General features: G+C 38.9%; 1 protein-coding gene across 15 annotated transcripts in view; it reads left to right on the top strand.

Annotated features, from left to right (window-relative positions):
* The window catches only part of plekha7b (pleckstrin homology domain containing A7b), a 92,387-nt gene that overhangs the window by 15,632 nt on the left and 53,720 nt on the right, over window positions 1-23,035 (top strand). The window contains exon 1 of one of the 15 annotated variants that reach the window (XM_086024732.1): window positions 10,650-10,800. The exons of 13 other annotated variants lie outside the window; for them this stretch is intronic. Coding sequence is in view for 1 of the 2 variants with exons in the window: in XM_086024720.1 (XP_085880846.1) it covers window positions 13,232-13,302 (71 nt within the window). In the remaining variant the exon portion in view is untranslated. Of the gene's footprint in view, window positions 1-10,649; window positions 10,801-13,134; window positions 13,303-23,035 lie in introns of those variants that run through there. One more of the 15 variants, XM_086024720.1, reaches the window with a different exon arrangement.

Raw genomic sequence — 23,035 nt, 5'->3', positions numbered from 1 at the left:
TGTCCTGTAGAGTTTTTTTTTTCCCAGCTAGCTAGTATCATCGATCTTAATACTTCCTGGTTAACATTCCTCCTTGTCACTGCTATCCCTGTTTTTCCGCCTTATAACGCACCAATATCCCATTCACTCAGTCAATCAAGATCTAAAAGTAAAAACAGTTGGCTTTCCAGCTTTGTATTAAAAGTCTTTTTATATGTTGTTGTCATTGACAGAACTTGAAAAAAGTAACAAGCCTATTTTGATGAAATGATGAGTAGAAACTACATATACTTGGTTTCAAATGTGAGGAGTAAGTGTAAAAATACACAAACACAGACACCTGAAAAATCCACTTACGTATAGTAACAGAGTATTTGTAGTTCAGTGCTTCCCACCACTGTTTCTTGGTAATATTTGGTAAGTTAAACGGTTATGTGTTTATTGCTATATTCTCTGGTGACAAAAAAAAAGTAAGTCTGGTGTGGGCTTGTCAACCTCAGACAGCGCTCTGTCACTGTCATCTATAAATAATTGGATATGCAAGATAAGTACTTTTTAGTCTGACATGCTTTATAAGGGCAGTGGATTTGAAAATTCCCTGTTTGGTTGGTTTGTTGTATCACCCTTAATCTTTCATGACCCAAACAATTTCATATAAATTTAGCTGCAGTCTGTCTGGTTGTGCCTGGCTGATAAGAGGTTTGTAGTCTGTTGATACGAAGTTTACTATACACATGGCAAGATACTGTAAGTATGGAATTGCTTGATAACAGTTGTATTTGTTGTTGTGAAAGCATTTATTGTGTGTAGAATACAGATGCATTTTCTGTCTTCTGCGCTGCAAAAAACAGCATGGATTAATAAATGGTAGCTTGAAGGTCAAGCCCATCAATTTAGTTGGCTACATATTGCCCAGATGGATTTGTCTAAATGAATTTCTCAGGCTGGATTTATATTGTAGGTCCAAGTCCTATCAATATATTTACATTCATAATTTAAGTGACCATATGTGAGGTTTATGCTTTATTTATTTGTATTGGTCGGGCTGATGCTGGTGTGAATACTGTCCATCACAGACAAGCATATTATAATTCAGTCAGGCTTGAATTGACAGTGTATATCTGATCTGTTATTGACCAGAGGTGGGCATTCCGTCAGACTGATGGACCAGTCCGTCAATGACGGACGCCCGTTTTGCTGACGATTGACGAATGACAGAACACCTTTTGAAATAGACAGACTGACCAATGACAGAATTGGTTTTCATCCATCCGTGTAATCATCACTAACCGAGTTCGTAACTGACAGTCCGTAGTCCGTCACTGGTGGATGTCTGTTTTCCTGACGTTTTTTTGGGGGGCTACCAACTGACGGACCAATGGACATCTGACAGACTAACTGACAGATTTAAATGACGGATTAACGGACTGACGATTACATTTCAGTTCATCACGAACATTGACAGACTGACAAATGACCGACAGGTACCCTGTCTGCAGACGGAAGACGAATAACGGACATTCCATTTTTAGTAAAATGCTTAGCTCTGGCAACAGCTAAACTTAGCCCAAAAAAATAATTTATATGTATATACATATATTGCCCACTTCGTATTAGTAGCCACTGGTCTCCACATATTTTCAAAGAAAGAGGTCTCACTGATGGATTTTTTAAATACTTTTACTTACCTTAAACACCAATAGATGTTTGTTTTCCCCCATTTCCGTTGTCCGTCATTTATACTACCCGCGATAGGCCGGTCCGTCTCGGATTTTAAACGGGCTTCCGTCAGTGATTCCAACTGAAAACTTCAATAGCGATATTTCAAATTTGTTCCCGTCATTTGTCAACTGTGAGCAAAACGGGCATCCGCCATAGGCAAATAGACGGACCTGTCTGGCACATAAACGGAATGCCCAGCTCTGGCTGTTTCGGCTGTTAATTAGGTGCTTTTGGAGTACGGAAATTACTGTAACATAACTGCAGGGTCACTACAATAATTTTTGTTTAGTGTCTCTGTGTAGCATGGTTCCAAGTTTTGCCTATATTTTCCTGTTTTCAATGTGTGCATGTGAGTATAGTAAGTTAGGCTGAAGGATATACTGTATTCCTTTATTGTATATTTACTTATTGAATAATAGCATTGTAAACATGACCAATTAGTGTCTTTTTTGATGAGACATTGGCCAGACTCCAGAGGCTACTTGGCTGTAGTCATAGTGAGCTGTAGCCATGGCAAAGACTTCAGTTGGGTTGGCCGTGACCTCATGACTACATCAATAAAACACAGAAGACACTTGAGCTACCATGAACACCATTTTTTTTCTTTTAAATTAAAAATTAAACACATTTTTCCAGCTTCCATATAGCTCCTGAAGAGCATCAATATTCTTTTATTTCATTTTCAAATTTGGGATAGTTAACAGGAGGCAAAAAAAATAAATCACACTGGGCCCAAACAGACCAAATAAAAACCTTTATGCTTTTTTTTTTAATGTCCTTGTGATGGAGTTAAAATCAGGGGAGACACTTTGCTATATTAATAGCATTTTAAAAGCTATATTCCAAAACATGCAAACATGCACAAAATAGCAATTTGAATATTCTAATTTTTTCTCAGTAATTCAAGGTGTTGAGTATTTATCCACTGACAGACCTACAGTATGTATGCACAGTGAATTCATTAAAAGCTTCTGCAATATGTCGCGTGCATGCAAAGCAGCCCCGAAGTCTGCATTTAAGCTTTGTAGATTTCTTTGCACATTTCACACATGACAATAAATTACATTTCATTAAGCATGATGAGCAAAATGGGGAGCCCACACAAAGAGAATCCCAGAAGCCCATGACAACTTGAACACACCACTGACCAGCACTCTCATTCTTTTATTCACTATTCAAAGGTTGTGACTAGGGGATACGAGAGGAACTTGAATCAACTACATAGTCAAGGGCTCAGCTCAGGAAAATAAAATGATTTTTTGTTACACTAGCTACACCGCAAATTTCGGACAACATATTGCCTCTCATTAATATGCTCGGTGGCTCAAGGCTGTGTTTACGCTTGACAAGTTCAGTTCGATTTAAACGGGTGCAATTTCTCTGATAGTGAGTTGCTTTTCTGCTCAAGTGTGGACACTATCATCCACATATCCAAATAAACCCTATGTACCGGTAATGGTCTTAGTATGAGTCTATAAATAGGGTGGGCTTGTACAGGATATACTGTTAATTCTGCCTTATCTGCCAACCAATGTAAAAAAATGTGACTGTATTAATATAAATAAAGATTACATTAAAACTTTTGATATTGATTGGATTGAGTAGATTTTGAAAAACGGATCGAGCTGTCTTTGTTAAATTGGACACTTATAGATAGTTCCTTCGAGAAACGGTGATGAATGTAAGACGGCTTTGACCTTTAACTCGTAACTCTTTTGGGAGACATTTTCTGTTGATGTGACCACTTATTCACTAGTGGCAAGAGAGTACAGTGCTTCTACAGTTTAGCTCCTTGATTAACAGTACATGTGAATGATGCCAGGTTTCTTCATTTGTCCCATGTGTATGTTCTCTAATTAGACATCTGTGTCACTTAATTAAGAGTGCTGTATGTTTTGAACTGCTGCACTTTAAAGTGGCAATTAAAGTTCAAAAGGAAATGCATAGCGATGTTACGTTTCTACTACTTGGCTCTTAAAATCTGTGTTTGATTGGACATCTAAATGATTAAGATCAGTAAACTTTCACGGAATATTCAACAAGATTTGTCACATATGCACACACGATTATGGCAATAATGGCAATAATCCATAGCGGCCAATTTGACATCGCCCGCAAGTGGAGATCTTTTTGCAGTTCCTTAAATGTCCTGCGGCTGTCTCTGCGCTGAATTTAAAGGGAATGAGGGGAGCCACTTCTATTGGGTGTCGGCTATTGGGTGTGCATGTAGCGCTTCGCCCAGACTTATTGGTACAAACATATGCCACACATGGTGGCATTTTCGCCATGAAGACAAAAAATCGCATGATAACGGCATGGAGAAATCAATGTAATCAAGTTAGGCGAGCTTCACTAGTGGAAATGCCAGTGGCTTCACTATTCGCGACGGCGAGTAAAGCGGCATCGTTAGTCCGTTCATGTATAAATCCTTGCTTCTGTCACAATGTTTCTTTAAAATATACAATTTCTTTTTGAATATGATGCCGCAAGTTTGGCACACCTGCCGCGTTTGGGTAGTTTTTCTCATTGCTATTTGCGGCACCTCTCAAGCATCAGTACATTTAATTCACAGTGCTCTTCCAACATCGGCTGCTCTATTTGATTGCCTTTCACATGTTAACAAACGGAACATAATTCGGACAAAGCACATAGTATTGAGGTCGCTCAAGTATAAAATAAAAACATAACAGACTATATGGCCCAAATTAATGGAATATGGTAATGGGGTGTCTGACAAGAGTACGATTACCAGTGTGTTTTTCTCCGCAGCCCCAAGGAAGTATCCTTGAGGAAGGTACTGAGCCCTCAGGTGTTCTATATGTTGTCAGCGTGTGAATGAAGCAGTGGCAGCATACATTATCATCATCATCATCATTGTGTGAACGGCTGACTGAGGTGACTTTGGAAAATCACACCTTGAAGGGAGTGAGTCGCTACATAAATGGAGCCGGTTTATTATTATCTCCAGCAGTCAGACCAGACTTCTGTCAAATCTCTGGGAAAGTATAAATGACTCCCATTTCAGGCCTACTTGGGTGATTTGGTGTTGATAACACTATATTCAATGTTGTAGATTCTAAAATCAAGCAAGGGGAATGCAAAACAGTGCAAAAAACAACTGAAATTCCACTTTCAACCACTAGTAGTGACAAACAGTGTAATTTTGAATGAAGAAGAATGAAACAGGAAGTACTATATTTCAGCACAGCCTAATCTTTGTTGAAAGTTATTGAATATTACAACTGTGTCAACAAAGCGACGACTGTATGATTCATTTTATATCTTTGGGCATGATTATTGATGTTTATTGTAAGATGATAGCTAAGTTAAGCTTATTCGTTTGGAAAAACAGGATCTGTTTACTGAAAACGCGATTGGTACACTGTTACACAGTTTCGCCAATATTTTTGTGTTATCCATATCTCTTGCTCTCCCTCTCTTTCTCTCTCTCTCTCTCTGTCTCTCTCTAACAATTTTTTTTCTGATGGCTGAAGCACATTTTTGTAAATATTGACTATTTTTGCAAAGCTATTCAAACAATATGAGAAAACCTTTCACCAAAATGGCAAAACGTCATAGTTTTCCCGCAAAAGCAAATTAGTCTTGCTTAACTCTTCAAACCTTTGTAAAATTGCATTTTTGTATTGAACAATTTAAGACAAGTCATCATATCAGTTAGCACACAACTAGACACTGATGGCTTTTGCTTCCTTTGTGCACAAGGTAGGCTGTCAGGTTGAAGTAATACTTTAGTCATAGTTCTGTAAACACGCAAAAAGCCAATTGTCAAACATTTTTATTCAAGGGGTTTACTGCATTTACTGTACACATCAAAACAAACACAAAACTACTTTTCCATGTCAAGTTTGAGAGCTCAAACTATCTTTAGTCATATGTTATTATTAATAATTAATCAATTTTCGTGAAGATACTGATCATGCTAATAACTTCTCAGAATTAATATTAAGAAAGAGATAAACATCAACACTTTATTTCTATAAATCCCTGCCAGTGTTTACATTTTCAGATAATCCCTTATACAACGGTTCTGGATAATCACAATGTCCCATCACTGGAGAGCTACATTATTTTTGGAAAAGGCTTACTTATGTGGACCTTGGGGGCTGCCTGGTGGCTGCGGGAACCATGTTGGTTATGTGATTATTCTTTTTGATTGAATATGACGCAAAATAAATCCTGGAGGACACGGATCATTCTGTGAATGGGCCAACAGCGGTGTGTGGCAGTGCAGAAGGAAGTGTTTGTTGACCGCAAAGCTACCATTGCTTCCGTCAAAACCTCATCAAATGTGATTGCTCTATCAATATTTTATTTTCTCTCTGTAGCATCCCTGTTGGCGCTCATCTTAATCCCCATTTAATGAAGCTTTCTCCTCCTGCAAACACAGCATTCTATCTATTCCAATCACTCAGCTCAGAAAAGGTAGTTCTACAAACATGCATCAAATGACCTTTGTGTTTCTTAGAGCTACTTCTGAAAACAATTTTCATGCTCCCAATCAAGGGGAAAGAAAACAAGGCACTTTTGAAACTGTAAATATGATATACTGTATGTCACCTTTGCTTTTATCTTCAATATGAAACATTGTGCTAGGCATTGAAAAGTTAGGCCATTGTAAAAGTTTTTTTCTTCTGCTTACTGTATTGGTTTTTTCCCTTCATTTGACTCAGCACAAATCACACTAAAGTTTGACTTTTAACTTTTAAAAGCAGGTCGTTCACGTCCATTCTGAGAGTGAAACCTGTCAGGATGTGTCCTTTTTTTTTTATTTCTTTGGGATCAGGCAGGAAAAAACCCTGGAGTGGATTTCAAACAGATACTTGAATGACATGTCCGGATTGCTGCCCACACAAGAAATACACTCACATTTTTGTCACATTTATGTAAATATGTCAGTGTCATGCCAAGGATTTTGGTTAATCTGAAATACTTTATAGGTTATCATGGTTAGGCTGACATTAGATTTGCATGCATCACAAGTTATGATTGTGAATGACCATTCATGATAATCACGAGTGCCAGAGGAAAAAATGTATGGTAAAGACAAGGGCACAATTACTGGATATCAATCAGATAGATCGCATTACAGTCGACTGGAGAAGCATCAATAAACTCACTCTACAGTGCGGGACACCGTCTCTTGAGAGCACAGCTAATTTAACCTTTCGTTATTAAAGGAAAACTTCTTATTTCAGGTTAATTTTAGATTCTGATTGCCCCAATAGCTTTTACAGTGGAATCTATATATTTGCTAACAAGAAACATGTAGCAGTAGTTGACCATGTTTTGTCATGTTTCATTAAAGTGAATAGGGTGCCGGCTTTGATGTAGGCAATGAGATTAAAAATTGCAACATGTAGTCCAATGGCTTAGTGAAACAAAACCACACTGTTGTTTGTGTGTAAATGTATCTGCGTATGGGATAATGTTTGTTAACATTCTCTGCAAATGAGGCCTTCAGAGCATGCAGTGAAGTTGCAGTTGAAGTCTAGAGCCAAGAACGAAACGGATGATGAGCTGAACTATTTCTGACAGGACCATTAAGCCGCTGCTTCCTCGTTTTGAAACTCGCAAGTTGATGCACTACTTGGCAAATTCCTTTCGTGGCACCATGTGTTCTGAAGGTGAAACACATTTAAAGGTCAAGACTTTTGCATGCTTCCAACATCTGTCTTTGCAATGCACGGCCGTACACTGTGGCAAAACATTATTTGTTTGCTTACACACACAATACAGTTTCTCTTAAACAGCACACATACAGCTAGCGCACACCTAGCTTTGACGCATGAGTTATTAATCACATAAGGCGAGAAACCATGTGTTTACTAATGCTGTGTTGATGTCACAATTCATGACCACTGAATTGCCTGATGATGTAATTTGTCCTCATTGACATTTATGTTGATTTACGGTCCATTTATCTATCCATCCACCCCAAACCATGTTTAACCATGCTTGTACTGCCAAGCAAGAAATAAGTTTTGCACGTGAGTATATCCAGCTTCCTCTTGACTGTCATCGCGTGTGTGTACGCCTACCTTCTGATTTAATTCAGATGAAAGTTGCCGCATTCTGTCAGAGCCCAGTGTGACTGGAGCCACTGCAGAGAGAGAAGGTGCAGTGTTCTTGTCTCACCTCACACGTGAGAACAGCAGTGATTAGTTAGCGGCCACAAAGGTGCATTTGTTAGATGATATCTCTGAGACCGGGGATTGTTTAGCGGTATCAAGTCAGCGTGGAGGTTTTGCTATTGGATTAAAAGAAATGTTTCGGTTCACAAGGAGGGTTCAGCATGTGACTTTTATACTGGGAGTGGGAATAATGAGTCCAATCATTGGTCATAAAGTTGGTCGTCCATGTGGAATTAAGTGTTGCTTAAGTCATTCAATGCCGTGATGTCATAATTTTCGCGATCTATCAGTGACGTCTGATCAGATCTGTGAAATAAGACATTACAGCAAACACAACTTCATTCAGTCCGGGGTCGTTCGGTGTTGTCATAAGTGTATGTGTGAGCCTGAAAGCGAATCTTTTTTTTTGTCGCATGTCGAGAAGCCTTTGGCCTGGGGGCCGAAAGTTCTGCCTCCGCGCCTTCGACAATCCAATCACATAGTAATAGCTTTCGTGCAGTTTTTTTTTTCGACTAGTAAAAAGTCGGAAAAACATTTTACTTATACGTTATTTTACTTTTACTTATACGTTATTTTACATATGTAAAAAAAGAACTAGCTACAGTATGTGTGTTATTTATTTTATTTTAACATCTTCTTAATTCAAAATAGATTTCATTTGAACAAACACAGAAATAGATCCATTGTTGACAAGACACACTAAACATTAGAGATGGGCATTCCATCCCAAGGACGGAATGGTCCACAAAATGAGACTGACAGAGGATGAGAAGTCTTTTAAAAAGGACGGACTAATCAAGGACAGAAGTGGATTTTTGTACGTTCCTCTATCGGTCCCTAACTGAGTCAAGTAACGATTTACGCGTTGTGTTGGGTTCTTTTAAAAAGAAAGACCACTGTTCTTTAACTGACTGCACAACACTTCATGTGGGCTTCCTGCAGTAACATTGCACAGGCATAGTCTGCCCTCTAGTGGTTCAACACATGTAATACCATGGATTATATCGCAGGAGGCCATACAGACGACTGACAGAAACATGCCCTGCATGTCTTGTGTTTGTAATCTGAGATAAGGTATGTATTGGGCGTAGGAAAAAGATGGATAGCAATTTTGTTTTGTTAACTAACTGTTAACATTTATATACCTTTTTTATCCATTTTCATTCGAAGCATGTCCTTGTCCGGGCCGCCGTACAGCCCAGAAGTGGAAGTCTTTTATTTCCTCCTAAAATAACCTTGCGTTATTCTGCAGTAATTCTTTTATTGCGAAATAAGGCCATAAAAACTGAAAACTTATTGCATTATAACGTAAACGTTTTTCAATAAAACACAATAGTATTGTGTTATAAAGCAATCTTAAATAGTCTCGTGATTTCCTCCCGGTGGGCTCCGTTCGAGCGACCGACGATCTACAATCTATTCAATCCACTCACGATACGCCCAGCCGGTATATGTGTGTGTGTGTACTGTAATAGTATCGATTTTTTTTTTTTTACATATTACATTTGCCAAATTGTGACATGGTAGGTTCCGGGCCGACGCCAGCGATTTATTTTTGTGCGTGGCCCCTCAAAGCTCTGCTGAAGTGATAACAGGGAAGAAGTAACCTTAATAAAAAGGAATTCTATCTTTAGGACTCAGTTAAATTCTTTAGTGCAGTCATTTAGTTCAGCTTCATTTTTATATTCTGCATGATTGATTAATAGTAATTTGTGCTCTTTGCCTAGAAAATATTTTAATGTCAAACAGTTATTTTTTCAAATAGCATTTCAATAAACTCCTGTTCATTGATGGCATAACCTGCGAAAACTGTTTGTCATGATTACTTGATTCAATATTGTTCTGGAACGGAATGGAATATTGAGTACAAAGATGAATGAACCCATTAATATGACTGATGAGAGCTGGTCTTCGGGTTTTGTACAATTTGTGTTGCAATTTTTGAACTCGACTTTGTCAGTTCTCACAAATGAATCTACATGCAATTTTGTTAAGGGCTGCAAGTACCAGTCTCACTTCTTATTCATGAAGCAAACAAATAATCAATGTATTCTTTTGAAGTCTTGATCAGCCTCCAATCTGATGCAATGCTCCTTATTTCCAAGGCACTGCAGCGCTGGTGTGAATAAGTGATGATGTAGATTAGAGGCAGATGGGATCTGTCAGAGAGCAATTGAGACCAATAGAGGAGTGAGATGCTTTTTTGCATCTTGCCACTAGATATTGCTGTTGAGGCCGCAAAGATTTGTTATTTATCACTTGTTTTGGTCCTTGGGACCCGTGCTATTTTAAAATAGAACCCCCTGAAAGTGGTTGTCACTGTAAAATATGAACATTGACCCGGTGGTCCATTTGATGGATGGAGGCGCAACCACCCTCATCTACGCCTTATTACGCTTATCTATACGTCTGTCTGCGGATTATCGACTTTTGAGGCAAGTCGGACCGAATTTGCCACTCGGCTGTGTCCGCCATCCCTGACTCCCCGGCCCACTGGTGTCATCTGATAAGGGGAGATCAGGCGCAGACGAAACGTTTTGGTTGCAGACAGAGACCAAGGTCAGCACTTTATACAGAGGTGAAAGCTGCTCATCTTCAGTGACCAGGAAGACTTACGGCGCCCGGTGGGACTTCCTCTTCCTTTTATCTTTAAACAGAGGAAGTGTACGCTGTTATCGTTTTATTCAACCCCCGGAGAGGCTCGAGAGGGCTATAGAATGAAAGCGGAGGCAGTTTTGCTCACAGTGATCCAGACTGGCCAAAGAGAGAGAGACATCTGAAACAGCAGCTACAGAGGATATTCCCATCTGGCGTTGCTCTTAGTTTTCACTGAGCGTCACGCTAAAACAAGACAAGTGCAACACACAGTTCTTATTGTCTTTGCCATCAGGACATGATAGGAGCTTTTTAATTGACTTGGATTGACTTTTTCTAATTTTGATTCAGGGTGAGTGGCGACTTTCTGTTTTAAGATCTACATATCTTGTAATCACGTGCAACTAAAGTATGCAGCTCTTAACTTTATGCATTTGGGTTTATGTCAAAAAAATCGGTTCACATGTTTTACTGTTTGTGAACAATACTGTATGTCGTGATTATTATTATTTAGTATCTGTCATCAGTTCACCTTGGAATTATGGCAAGTGTTATTTATTACTCCTTTTCATTCACGTCATGCTGAACAGAAGTTGTTACTATGCAGCCATCTAACTGCTGTGCAAAATGAACACAATGCTACAGAGCTGGTGCTGACTCACCTGAATGGAATGCAACCATCATTATGTCCACTGTTGAATATTGGGCAAGGACCCCGATAACAAATTCAAGTTAGTTGTTTTTATAAAGAGTCATAGATTAGTATTCCTGTCACAGACTGAGCTAGCAATATTTGCAAAGCCCCAGGTCTCATGAGCATTTTGAAAAATGTTGGATCAAAAAATACAGGTTTTAGTCCAGAGTGTGCATCATTTTAATCTTGTTGAATATTTAAAACAATACGTATGAAACGTTTGAAATATAGAATACATTTTTTGAGGTAGCACAGTAAATTATCGGATGTTTTTTTTTTTAATGTGGTTCATCTTTGATTGTTATACCTTTTTGCTTATCAAGGCAAAAATGTGGATTGATACACATTTTAGTGACAACATGGTGGAGGCAAGTCTCACTATGTACGGCTAATGAAATTGTAAATAACGACTCCATGATGAGCGTGACTCTTTATCTTCATTATCTTTATTAGTTATGAGCTTACGACACTATTGTATCATTGCCGTTGCATTGTCACATGCCTTTGACGTGTCATGTCATGTGCCATTTTGATCACTAACTGTTTAGGACACATTGTTTAATATGGTTCATTATCAGATGTGCTCTTGTCTATTTCGTTACTGTGTTAATTTTGTCCAAGCTAGTGACCGATAGAAGTTTCTGTTAGACCTTCTAGCATTTGCTGACGCAGTGTCATCCACCCAATGGATGAGAAATGCTCCACTATTAAGAAAAGAACCAGAAATTAAATCACTCCACCAAACACGTTTTTGCATTGGGGGTTCTCTTATAAAAGTCTTATGTTAATTATTATACAGTCTGCATTATGTTTCCATTTAACATTGGTTTTGCTGTGGGCTGTTTTGTTTGCTCTTATGATTCATTCTGCTCTGTTTACATTCTGCAAAGCACTTTATAACCATCGTAGTGACTCCATCAAGGCAATGGCTGGAGAACATACACCCTTTATTATCTTGCACTGTTACACACTGGTACTATTTGGCTATCTGGAATGCATGAAAAAAAAAAAAAAAAAAACCTTCAACGCAGTCCATTCCAAATTACTGCTTGACCTATTAACTTTTTGGGATGCGGAAACCTTGAATTGTTTTCTGTTGCCATTAAAAAAAACTTCTGACAACAACCTATTTCAAACATTCTTGTCATTCTTAGTCATTCAAGTGTATACATTAGTTAAAAACAGATCCTGGTAATGTTTCAAAATGGGTTTCAAATTCATTTGTGTCGAGGACCTTGCAATAGTTGATTTCCCTTAGAGAGCCATTGAGACTGTGAAAATCCTCCTCCTTTCATCATATAATTGGCATATTCTTTGTCACCACCCCCGATCCCTCTTTTGGGAAAAAAAAAGCAAAAAACGTGCAGCGTTCTTTCTGCTTCGTGCTTGCCGAATAGTGCTTGAGTGAGCTCATGTGATATGAACAACTTTCGAGGCGTATTCGAACAACAGATTTATGGTTCAATTTTAAATTGTCCAACCTCAGGGTTATTTGACTATAGATTTTCTCTATGCTCTAATCTGGATTCACTTCATCTGCCAGAAGCGTGACTGTATCCTTTTCCGTCACGACCCCTACTGTACGTCCCCTCCACTTGGCCATGCACGTTGTTTCTGGATGACTGCAGAGAGAATGGAGCAGAGAGGGCGTCCTGCTCGCGGAACCGGAGGCACAGTTCTAATGAGATGGGGGTGTGAAAGAATATGGCTACAGGGAGGGAATGTGAGGCAGTAGAGGGGAAGATTATGGAAGATTATGCCTAAAAGATTTGTACCTCTGGTTTTAACTTTGCTCTTTGGAGGCCTCGTAAAAGATACCTGGGTGAGGTTGACTGGTCTTAACAATACCCATTACAAGTGTCATGCCCTCGGAGACGGAACAATTCAGTGATTGCGTGTAATTGTAGCTGCACCTTAGCAGGCTCACTCGGGAGCAGTGGGAAGGAGGATGTTTTGAATGAATCAATGCCAGCGTGCTCAGCAGACGACGTCAGCAGCTGTAGCAGCAGGAGCGGCGGGAGTAAGCCGAGCGAGTAGGCGCGCAGCCACCATTGAGGAGAGTGCAGCAAATCACAGACCCGCCGCTAACATGTCGGGCCAACCAGGACGGTCCGCTCAAGTCGGTCACAAGAGGCGGCCGGTGTATCGCGCGGCTTCCAGGTGTGTATCTCACGAGCCACACTTCACGTGTCATTTTTGGCTTTCCAGCTAAAGTGCTTTGGACTGCACAGTGTGAGAGCAGAAGAGGGAATTTAGCGTGCATGCAAGCTGATGTATCATCTGATTGTGTGGGCGAGAGGACAGCGAGAGGTCCTCACTGCAGTGCCTCATAAACACAGGTCACTGACCGTTTGGCCATGTAAGAAGAACTATCTCCTCAAGGGATCTGAGGATGCACTCTTGTATCAGTGGATATATGGTATGGCATCTCTGCATGTAGAGTGTGTTGCAGTCCTAAGCACTCCTGGGGGAAAACAAAATTGAATGTTTACATCCATACTGAGCACAGATGCTATTAAAGCCCAACCCACAGTCAGATATACAAGACAGTGATGTATTGTATACACTCAAGGGACGGGCACACAAATGTCCTTAATCTATAGATCTGGAAAATTAATGGCCAACAATTAATTGTAATGTTCTATGAAATATAAACTACTAATGGTTTGGTTTATCTTTATCTAGACTTTAATTTTGTCAAATCAGCTGTAACAAGTAAATGCAGCATACTGCTTCATGATGAGAAATCAGCTTGCCAACATGAGTGCATACTTCCATACATCCAAATGTAGCAAAGTCATGGGTGATGTTTTATGTTTTTGATAATTTGTGATAGTAATTTTTGTTTAGGATTTTCCTGCACCCAATTCCTTTTGTCTTGATTTAAGTTTAGGATTGCATGTTATTTGAATGGCAAGTTTATATTATGTTTGACTACTTGGCAAACTCAGCATGAAACTAGAGTGCCTTGAGATACGAGCGATCCAGTTTACAGTTTATTTGCGATACGAGCCATGGTTCGCGTGATTTTTTTTTTTTTTAGCTTTAACTTACGAACACAAACTTGAGTTACCGCTGGTGTATGGTGGCAGTGGCTCAGCTCACTTCACAGCAAGGAGCAGTTTGGCGGCTAGAATTAGCAAATATTCTTCAAAAGAGAGGCTTCAAGCTAATTATTGCCACTCAGTTGAAGTGTACTGTCAAAGTAAACATACAACAAAGATAAATACATATGTATTTAAAACAACCACATAACTTTGCCTTAAAGGCTGCTAGAGTAGTGGTAACGCTTAATGGGAATTGTCAAAGGCACAAGCTAACAATTAGCATCTATTAGTAGTATTATAACCAGCTAGCAGTATTAAGCAACAAATATTTGAACGCAAACGGTGGAGCAACACATATATACTCGGACTGAAAGATTAATTCCATTTTCTACATAATCACAATTTTATAAAATGCCATTTTCCAATTGCAAAGTGTGCGATTTGACTCATCATTACTGTATTGAGAGCAGAGCACAAAGGGAGAGGAGGGAGAGGTTGAGGGGGAGGTGAGCAGAGGGAGCGTCGACAGAAGGCAAGCTGTGATGCTAGCATACGAACTTAAGCAAATTTACCATGTGTTTTGTGTTGTTTGGGCTGCTGTTGGAAGTTGGAGCGTGTGTGGGTAACGATTGGGGAGTGTCTGTGCGGGTGTGTGAGCCCCCACAGCGGTCTGTTGTGTGCTGCACATGTCAAATAAAAGGATTGGCTGTTTTTGACGCCTCCGAAAAATGTTTTGTCTGCCTCTGGGGTTTACGGAGGATACTTTCTCAAAGGGCCCCTTCTACAACTGCTGTCATCCACTATCGCCGGCATCAGACATGCCTCCAAAAAACAAAAAACAGGTGTTCACATCCTCCCGTCATATGATTGGAAAAGTGCAAAATTGTAAAACAGTCAAATATTAAGAGGATAAAGTCATGCACATATGTTTCACCAATGAAACCAAAGACAGATTAAAATAAAAGGTTATAATGCCTCCAGGCGTATACGTTATTCAAATAGTAAGATGTTACGTCATAAACACTAAACAGACTAATTTTCACTTTTCCTACATATTAGCATGTGTGGTGTTATTCGATGGAGATAAACTTGACTTTTGTATGTTTTTTTTATTTATTCATCGGTCTATATGTTAGGTGGAATGATTCAGAAGCGCAGTCCATGTTTAGTCAAGTTAAGTTAAATTTATTTATATAGCTCTTAATCACAAGAAATTCTTAAAGGGCTTCACATGCCCACAGTTGACAAATATTACAGACTTCCCCTGATCTTAACCCCCAGGAGGGCAAGGAAAAACTGAAAAAAAACCCATCTGGGGAAAAATGAGAAACCTTGAAGGGACCACAGAGGATGGTCAGGCTGCAATGGATTTTGAGTAGTACACATCATGTTTCATGAAACATGAAAAGTTGGATATGTTGAAGTGGTAAAGCCACAGATTTGTTTGTATTATTGTTGTGATCTGCACTTAAGTTTGTAATTGCATCCGTATTGCAGAATTATGTTGTAATGGGGAACGCTTACCAAAGTGCACGTCAAAGTACTTAGTAAGTTTATACCTGTAATGTTGTAGATACAATGTCTTTCATATTAGTTAATGCTTTATTTGCCTTTATCTTAGTATCCTATAATGAATGCATAATAGATCCGATATCGTTTGTTGTAAAAAAGATTAATTGTTTTTTGAAAAATACCGTAGAATAGGACCTTGAAAAAACTCATCGCAAATTAGAGGAAAACATTTGCAATTTCATTATTTTCAATAATTGTTCAACCCTAATGTACTATATACAGACAATTTAATATTACTCACAGGCATATATTCTTTATCCTCTGCTAAGAATGACTAATATTATTGCAGAGGAGGTGTGTACAGTAGTATATCCATACTATTCCCAGGTGTACACACCAGAAAAAGCGTACACCAGAATGAACACCACAACGTGCATTGAATTAAAGGACGTGTGTCAAAAAGGGCTAAATTCTTTTGAATTTTATTTATGTCATTCCTGTACATTTTTATTGAGTATGATATTACAAAGTGCCATTTTTCCTCATTAAAAAAAACAACAACAACATGTTTTGTTGTTTACGTTTGGGAGGTTGGAACAGATTAAAGGCATTTCCATTTACTTCAGTGGGGAAAGATGATTTGTGATATGATTGTTCTGAGTCACAAGCGTGGTCAATGAACAAATTAAACCCAAATCTCAAGTCATCACTGTATTTGTATTTTATGCGCCCCCGCAATTTTTTGCCAAGTAGTGACATCCATTATGCCTTCTTTGTTAGCTCAATCACCATTCAATGATTTATAGTCTCATACTCTTGATAATCAACACCCAATCAATCTACGACCTAGGTTTTGTACAGTTTTATCCATGTGCGGCAATTGATGCCTCTACATGATGTCTCATGTTTAAATTTGAAATGAACCAGTGCTGTGTAATTAAAATAGATTATCGTTTGGAAGTTCTCCATGTTCTCTCACTGAGCAAGATAAAACTTGTTTCTGTTTGTTTGTTTTTTTGGAAGTCCTCCAAGTACCGCTTTCAGTTGGGTCATACTGTAATGTGGAAACCCTATCAGTCTATTATGGATCAATGCACATTTATGATGGATCTCAATGTCACCCGGGCACTGAGTTTTCTCTTCTCATTCGTAAGCCATCTTGCTGTGGCCAGTGGTCAGTGTAAAATGTCACCCAAGAGCAGCAGATAATTCTTTCATAGGTATCGAGTCCACTTTTGTGTGATGTGATTTATGCAGCGTGATTGAGTAATATCTGCTGTGATGTCAAAATTGTTGAGATCTTGTGGCCAGCAGTCACTGTACCTCATTTGTATGCTTAGCTGCTACAGGTCATGGCTTTGTTAACTGCAACTTTGAGTGTCCGGACTTGAAAAATGACACACCTAAAATTGGCTCATGGGACATTACACCCAGAAATAGGGAGGACATTTCCTGGGAGACGCCTTCGAGGAAAATACATAACGGTGATGCTGAGCAGAAGGTTGCGGTATTTAAAAATGAATAGTCTCTTCTCTGCTTATTAAAACTGTGACCTTTTAAATTCCCTAGATTGTAACAAACGCAAATCACCCTCTGTCAAGCAAATTCCAGAAAAGGGGACTTTGCAGCTAAAATCTCACTTCTGCTAGCCAGACTGTTTTAGAGTTGTTCGACTGTAGACCGTCTTCCACTTTACTGACTTAATGAGCCTCGACAGTGTTCCACTCTCAGTATACAGAGATCTAAAAATAACCAGCGAATTCAGTTATCCGCTCTCAGCCAAGTAAGCCAAACTTCCCTAATGTATTTAATTAATCTGTTTAAATTGATTGTGCGATAGCCTGCCAGCATCTGTGAGCAAAGTAAGGCAGCGATGTGGGTAAACTTCAGTCAAATGTGTCTTGTTAATATCTGTCAGTAAGATGCGGATCCAGATTCTAACAACAGTTCATTGATAGATATCTATTCTTTTTTCCAGTGGCTCCTCGATTTATGATTAACCCAACTTGCGAGTTTTTGGGCGAGCAATTATTTTCTTTGCTCTGATTTCTGAGCAAACATTAGATAACGGCAGCGCAATAAGCAGCAGTTTTGCACATAGGACGGGACCAAGATGTTTACTGTCAAACTAAACATATAGCAAGAATATTTACACCTTACACGTGTATTTACAACAACTCTATAACTTTGCCATATGTGAGTCTACTAGCTTAATGCTAACACACAATGCAAAACGCCATAGACATGTTGTTCTGACCCATTAAGCAGTGGATATCGGAACACAAACGGTGCGGCAACACATGCAGGCAGCAAATATAACAACACTCACAGGCAATATTATATTTTTTAATATTCTGTGAAAAGCAACTAATATTGCTGCAGTTTACCGAGCATTTTCACCATCTCCTTCTTGTATATCTGGACTGACCCCTGGTGGCTAAGGATTGCACCCCACAGGGAGCCACACAATGTTGCACGGACTGTATTTTATGTGCTTCAATTATTTGCATCCAAAGAGATGACAACCTAATCACTTGCAGCTTTAGCAATTCCGAAGGACTAATGGTATTATCAATCTTGATCATGTTTGTTTCTGCATGGTGCATTTTTCATCTTAATTTGATACACCTTGCCACTTCCATCTGTCTTTCACTAGTTTTCGCTATAATTTAAAAGCCTGACGGGATTGTATGAGGAGGTTTTAGGTGTTTGATAATTATTTTCGATTAATCTAATTTTTGGGATTATTTTTCCCTTTTCTTAAAATAAGCAGTGACATTGGCAACTGGGTTATATTAAGGTATAGCTATATATACACTAAAAATATAAAAATATGCACTGTACACTTACTGATTCATGCTATATGCTTGAAAGGACTACAGTACAACGGTGTTTTATCTTTGGTTGGATGTCTCATAATAGTGAAAAATGCTGCGTTAAGAGCTAATTGAGTTTAATTAGTCTGATGTCCAGGCTCAGAGGGGGTTTAATGATGTCCTAAAATGAGAAAACACGAGGTCGTACCGAACGCAGAGTATTTTTTTTTTTGTGTGATTTGTTTCGGATGTTGAGGGATTATGGAGATCAGAGATCAGAAAGATAATCTTACCACGGACATATGCAATTTGTGTGAGCGTGTGTGCCAGTTGACAGGAATGTGTATGTCAAATAAGAGCTTGTCTCATTTGGTCAAATCAGACAGGGTCATGTTGCAGACGAGTGTGTAGAGAACAAGACAAGAGATGACAGACTTTTGCATAAAAGTGGCACTGGCAACTTGCAGGTAGGCCACGTTTCTTTCACGTTTCCTCGTTTATTTTATTATACGTGCCTGATCTTAAAACTAAAAATGCTGTATAACCCACTGTGGTGCACAATTTGCAGATGAAATGCAGTCGAACTCAAAGGTTGAGGACTATCTACCCATTCAGGAACACTGGTGGACCACTACCTCTAATTTGCTTGAATATTGAAAACATATTTTTCATACGTTGTGTTTTTTTTCCCTATTATTCTCATTTTAATCTCTCTAGGACAAAAACCTTGGCATTATACCGGAAATACCGGTAATATATTTCGAGGTCATAGTGTTGAGTGTCATAAGATATGTATAACAACTCAGACGATCTGAATTTCGAAATTTTCTGAGACGTATGCCCGCTTTGCACACCAAGTGATGTTGCCGAATACGACTGAACTGGACAATCGTCAACAAATCAGTCTGCGGTTCATACCTGCGCACCTGGCCATTGACCCTCGTACATACACCAACTACCTGCAACAGAAAAACTGCGACCCTCACTGATCTTATCGGGAAACAAGTTTTTGAGGCGCCACATATACTCTTCTGTACTGGGCAAACAACATTGCGCAATTGTCTACGAAGATTGCCGAGCAGGCGTAACTAAATTAAAATAATACAAAGAGAGGATGTGTGGATATTTGCGAGGTTGTTGGTATTACCCATTCATTGACTGCGCTCGTGCATTTTGATGACAAAGACTCACCAAAAAAGGCATCTTGGTTAAGTCTTTAATATTGCATCATCAAAGAAAGCAAGGCCATGGATTTGTGAAAAAAAAAAATCCCAAATTTGGACAAAGGGGGTTTCCTCCCAACAGTGATTGATATAAAATTATGAATACTTAAGTATGTTTGCAAAACACAGTAAATACTGTATGTATTGTATGGTTGGATCTCACTTGGTACCCAAAAACATATATTTATTTTTTTGTGAGCGATCACACTGTGCAACATGGCATTTTTGATTGGCCGTTACATGTGTGACATTATGACGCCATTCTGCCACAAAACCAGTTGCAGACAGTCAGACACACATGAAAACTATTTGTAGAAGCATGCACACTGCGTGACAGTTCAGTCACGTCGTTTAGTAGAAAATGTATTTTTCCCAAACAGTCTGTATTGCGCTAACTCAGGGTTACTTTGTATTATGAAAACGCTATTAAATTAAATCATCCAATCAAAGTGTATGTATTGCCACTAATTAATTCATAACTTCCTTAACCTTTTTATCAGAATAAATTTTTGGTTGATTCAAAGGACAAAGCCTTCATTTCTAGTGGACAGTGAGACTAAAAATGCTGTATAACCCAAATAAACCCAAACCCAAAATATCCTGCCCATAAATTCTGTTTAAAAACACATTTTCCTCTCAATGACATTTTGATTCCCTGTTTGAATGTCATGACTTAATCATAATTAAGTATGATATATAATGAAACTTTCTGGAACGCTCTTTTTCACTGTGTTGTTTGTCAAGCTTCATAGTTTTGGTTTTAATTCTGCTGACAGTGCAGTGGTCGTTTGCTCGTTGGGTGGAGCTCTCCTGAAGGGACTCAAGGGTGAGTCTGTCAAATTCAAATGAAATACTGCTGGCGGGTAGTTCATGAGGATGTAATCTGACATACAGTACTTTCTACCATGTAACACCTCAAGTTACCTATGGGTCTTTTTTTTAGGGGGGAATGTTCTAAAGTAGACGGTTTTATTATAATGGCAGCACCGTCAACCTAAAGTATTATTAATAGTAGTATTGTAAGTGTTTTATGAGTCTCACGAAGGGTCGCTTTTACTGAATTTGTGTGCAATACTTTCATATTTATTTACCTCACATAACACCCAGCATTGTCTCTCGTCCTTTTGTTGCACCGAGCTAAGCCCACTGTCGATTTCCTGCTGCTGGAGATTTTGAGCTTTCCCTCTTTTGCGAGCACTTAGCATCTCCTTCTGTCCTACATTGAACGCCTAAGCGATTAGCTGTGTTTGGCTTTGCGGTGCACTTGGACTGTTTCGTCGAAACAGATACACTAGATCAGTCATTTTTGCAACAGACAAAAGGAAACAGTATGGAAAGAAAACAATTCTGAATTACATACAGTAACTAAATAGAAGCAAAGTCATCTTTAACTGCAGAGCGGGACTTGGTTCGGTTAACAGTATTTTGTCCATTAATGTCTTATGTGCATATGCAGAGAGGTACCTGAAAATCTTGATCAGGCGTGCCTTTATTATTCATTTTTTCTTTTTTCCCCTCATCAACCCGTCTACCATCAAATTGCCTGCTGTCAGATCCAATTTGCAACCTCATATTTTTCAATGAGAAGAGCCAATCTGATAATATCAATATACGGGTGTCTAACCAGGATGTAAAAAACGTTCTGCTGCTGCTGCAGCAAAAAAAAGAAAAAGAAAAAAGAAACAGTTCATTTCTCAGAAACATGTTTTAAGTTTGATTTAAACTAGCTACTGAGCTCCTATAGTAGACGTTATTAATATAAACTTAATTTAGTTTAATTGCAGATTTAAAATGAACAAATCTGAACACATCAGATGCTTAGTCACTTAATTTGTTTGATTGCAAAGAATTGTTTGTGTCTAATGGATTTTAATGACGTCTCGAAGAAATTGAGGCAAATTGAGTGCATTACATAGGTGTTACCTTAATTACTTTATGGTGTATTAAACTAAGTACAACTATGGGAAGTTGAGCTACATCGATGTAAATCAGTGATTGTCAAAGTGTGGTACTAGTACCACTAGTGATACCCGGGCTCCACTTTAGTGGTAGTTGAAAAAATCACGGCCCAAGTACTTCAGTAGTATTTAACTATTTTAGTATAGTTTTCCTGTGTTTAGGCACAGCGTTAATGTTCAAACTGTGCATAATGTGACAATGATTTGCAATAATTTTTGTTTCATCAACACTTAGGCCTACTACACTGCTGTATTTTAATGATGCTCTTTGTGGTACTTGGAGTACAAATTTTTTAGCTGATACACGTTGTAAAAGGTTTGAGGACTGATGTAGATAGTTTATCTCCTGCAGGTCCTGCTATGGAAAAAGGAATTCAGATCATCCAATAAGATTTTTCTATCCCATTAAACTATAAAAAAAAGAAAAACAATGAACCGACTGTTTACTCTCTCCGTGGTTGATGGTTGATGGTTGAAATTAGTCACATAGCTATTCCTATGATACTAAACAAGATTTTTTGAAAATCTTTGTAGTAGTCTTTGCGTGACGTGAGTATTGCAAACAGGACAAAATGAGATGACAAATGTATTCTGTGTCTACTGTTCAGGTTAGCTTCAGCAAACCAAAAAACAATCACGCATTGCAGTCACAGTATGTGTTTTTATCAGCGTGAAATACTGCAGATACAAAGTGTCACAGGAGGACATTAGTTGTTGCTGTTGTCCTGCTAACTTTCAATGAGATGATGTACATGTGCTTTATCCTCCGTTCTCACTGAAGCGCCATTAATCGAAATTACGTTCTGACCTACACTATATCACAGCTGAATGCTTTACATGGTGCAGCCCCTGGAGCATGGAGGTCAAAAGTCACCCTGTTGCTGTTAATTAACCTGGGATTTCCTGAGGCCAGTGGCACTTACGTTCATGGGGCTCGTCATCTGAGACGGGCCCCGACCTTTATGGAGCTTGACACACTTGTCATGTGTCTATAGAGTATGTTTGTATTTCAGAGCGTTGTTGTGCCATTGAACCTCCTTAATTTGAAGTGCTCATCACAGAAAGGTGGAGAACCACGGAGGGGGACGATTGCCAAGAAGAGGCGTTTTGTTTTGTTTTGTTGTTGTTTTGTTATAGGTGCCCTGCGACTGATTGTCCTGGGTAGGCTCCAGCTCCAAGTGACAATGAACATAATAAGTTGCTGAGAAAATAGGTAGATGGATTTTAGTTAGTGCAAAAATGTGTCATGTGTCATCCAAGCCGCTTATCCTGTACAGCGTCGCGGGGAGGTGCTGGAGCGTATCCCAGCTGACGATGGGCGAAAGGCAGACTACACC

Source organism: Filicampus tigris, chromosome 3 (genome assembly GCF_054856515.1).
Source record: "Filicampus tigris isolate MCC_2025a chromosome 3, RoL_Ftig_1.0, whole genome shotgun sequence".
NCBI lineage: Eukaryota > Metazoa > Chordata > Actinopteri > Syngnathiformes > Syngnathidae > Filicampus > Filicampus tigris.
This window is presented reverse-complemented; position numbering and strand designations above follow the sequence as displayed.